Here is a 3,262-nt window from a genome sequence, read left to right on the forward strand (position 1 = left end):
TAATGAGTCAACAAAGTGTTACATTACAGTCCAAGCCAAGGTCAGCATTCGAACAATTCCTTTACGTTCCAGAAAGTCAGGAAAATTACAGAATATCAAGGAAACCTGCTTAATCTAAGCATTGCTATAACACATATTTAAATTATAAGATCAGTCCGCACCCTTAAACCGTGCCACAACTCTGAATAATTAAAAAAATTCAAATGAAAATACGAGTTCTGCGGGGAGGGAGGCAGCTCAATCGAACAGCCACTGAGCGACAGCTGAGTGAAGGCGGGACGCAGAAGTTTTTTTTATTTATGCGTACCGTTTTTCTTTATCATGGAGAGCTCTTTGCCCCCCTTCCCTTACGACAGCATGCTCTCTCGTCATTCAGTCAATGTAAGTGTTTATATTAGGCGTTTGAGCTTTTATATACTGTGATAATAGAGAAGTTTTAATGAAACAATTTTCCTTTAGCCTACCCTGATGTTTAGCGATGTTTTCAAATTGAACTAAATTGACCGAGTTTGAGTGTATCATGAGAGAAGTCATTACTAAATCCTTCAGTGCGATGTTGCCTTTCTAACTTAGTTCAGGCTATCTATAGACGATTTTGTTTTAAGGAAAGGTGGTGTAGAGGTATAATATAGAAGCGAGTAAACAGGCTAGATATTTTTTACCTTTTAGCTATACATCGCCCCTTAGTTTCGAAAATTACTTCTCTTGACCATAATTATTTTAAATGACATCGTATCGGAAAGGTTATGATTATGTTTTCGAGTTTACTTATATGTAGGTTTGCTGGAAGGTATGTTTGGGCACGATCCAGGCTGGCTGTAACAGTATGCCTGGCAAAGACAGACCGTCGTTGAAGGACAGAGTTAGGCATCGGTATGCACCCACCAAGTACTTAGCTCAAGCCAGGAATATCATCCACAATGTCTACCAGTATTTTGAAAGTGAGGGATCATGTCTAATTGCTGCACATGCCGTTGAGAAAACGTCAGATGCAACTGGGGCTTCTGAAAGGACCGTCAGGAGCATTAAGAGTGAAGTCTTAATGTCACGAGATGGAATTATACACACACCACCTCCACGTTCAAGACTCTCCACTGTGGTAGGACAGACCGATGACTTTCAAAAGGACTGTATCAGGAGGGAATTACTTTCCTTTTACGAGCGAGGTGAACTTCCATCATTGACGGAACTACTGAAGAGGGTCAAGACATCACCCATATCCTTCAATGGATCAAGGACTTCTCTACACAGAGTTGTGAGGCAGATGGGCTTCAGATACAAAAAAGCAGAAAGTGGGAGAAGGATATTAATGGAGAGAGAAGACATCGTAACTGCAAGAAATGCGTATCTGAGAAAAATAAAAGGTAACAGAGATAGTTCTCATCCTCGCCCTGAAATCTACCTAGATGAGACTTGGATTAACCAGAATATATGCGTTGAGCGATGCTGGACTGATGGTGATGGAGTAGTTGGGCTTAAACTTAAGACAGGGAGAGGAGCTCGATTCATCATCCTACATGCTGGTGGCCAAAATGGTTTTGTGCCGGGAGGACTCTTGATGTTTCGATCAAAGAATGGAGCAAAAGGAGATTACCACGAGTCAATGGACCATCGACGGTTTAAGCAGTGGTTTCAGGAACAATTACTTCCAAACATCACAGAAAGATCCCTTATCATAATGGATAATGCTTCCTATCACTCAAAAACCATCAATAAAATGCCAACAACCAGCAGTAAGAAAGGCGATTTAATTGAATGGCTGTCATCTGCCAATATCACATTTGATCCATCTCAAACAAAGAAGGAACTGTATTTTGTCTGCAAACAACATAAAGGCAAACAAGAATATGAGATAGACCAATTGGCCATGGAAAAGGGACATATAATACTCAGACTGCCTCCTTACCACTGTATGTTCAATCCTATTGAATTAATATGGGCACAGCTGAAGAGTGAAGTAAAGAAAAAAAGCTCAAACGGAGATCAGTCCCTGAAGAGAGTTCAGGAAATTACTCACGAGGCTATGAACAAGATTACCCCTGAAACTTGGCGTAGTTGCATCAGCCACACGAAGAAAATCGAAGATGAATACCGTGCCAAAGACATCGCACAAGACCATTTGTTTGAGGAATTTGTTATTAACATACTTTCTGATACAAGTGACGAGAATGAAAACGAAGATGACGCACATGGAGAAAGAGCTTAATATAGAGCACCAGTACGTAGCCTACACATTTTTTCAGAACATCCAATAAATCACGCTCACGTTTTATTTTTGTATTGATAACCTATTATGCCTGTTGTTTTAGCATCGTATTTGTGTGTGTGTGTGTGTGTGTGTGTGTGTGTGTGTGTGTGTGTGTGTCCTTTGAGAGAGAGAGAGAGAGAGAGAGAGAGAGAACAAAAAAGAAGATGAAGGTGGATATGATTATTTGTACTGTACATAGGCTTGCAAATAAACTGGACAGTGACGTATATGTTATTAAATTCACGAGTAGTTAAAAGTGGAAATACCCTGTACTATTTTACATTTTAAATATGGATGCACGGAACTTACATCGAATATGAAGTAAAAATGAAAGGAATGGTATAGCCTATCACTTCATGAAGAAGTTCAGAGGGGAGAAATTTTTCGCATCTTTCGCATCCTCATACTTTCTAAATTAATCAAGTAATCAAATATCTATAAAGTAAACAAATAGAAAACTTAATATAATTTGTACGTGAGAGGGTACATTTGTTATTACCACGATGTATAGTTCGTCTAGATATCGTAGTTATTACATTCCGATAACCAGTCAGGTTAAGGTCTCTGAAGTTTAAATAGTCCGCCTTCACTCAGCTGTCGCTCAGTGGCTGTTCGATTGAGCTGCCTCCCTCCCCGCAGAACTCGTATTTTCATTTGAATTTTTTTAATTATTCAGAGTTGTGGCACGGTTTAAGGGTGCGGACTGATCTTATAATTTAAATATGTGTTATAGCAACGCTTAGATTAACCCCTACACCGCGGGCTTGTTTACCAATGACTTGCGTGTGCCGCGGGGTTATTTGGGCTCCGACAGACTAACAAAAAATATTTGCCAAAAATCAGTTATTAGTCCTAGAATAATAAAATTACATATGCTTGTGGCACATACCTTCAGCTTTCTCCTGGAATGATTGTTGAGCCTTCGTCGTTACCGTAGGACTTGTGGAGACCTCTGAAGTAGGGTAACGAAGTCTCCACTTTACACTTCCCGACAACCCGTAATATGATTACCAC

At 39.8% G+C, this 3,262-nt stretch overlaps 1 protein-coding gene across 1 annotated transcript; it reads left to right on the plus strand.

Annotated features, from left to right (window-relative positions):
* The first annotated feature begins 826 nt into the window (after positions 1-826).
* LOC145411222 (uncharacterized) lies at positions 827-2,206 on the plus strand. The gene has a single exon (XM_080281286.1). It carries the CDS (start codon positions 827-829, stop codon positions 2,204-2,206), a length of 1,380 nt encoding a protein of 459 aa, XP_080137412.1.
* The last annotated feature ends 1,056 nt before the right edge of the window (positions 2,207-3,262 follow it).

This window comes from Coenobita brevimanus, chromosome 88 (genome assembly GCF_032717465.1).
Source record: "Coenobita brevimanus isolate Jiangsu-jjx chromosome 88, ASM3271746v2, whole genome shotgun sequence".
Classification (NCBI taxonomy): Eukaryota; Metazoa; Arthropoda; class Malacostraca; order Decapoda; family Coenobitidae; genus Coenobita; species Coenobita brevimanus.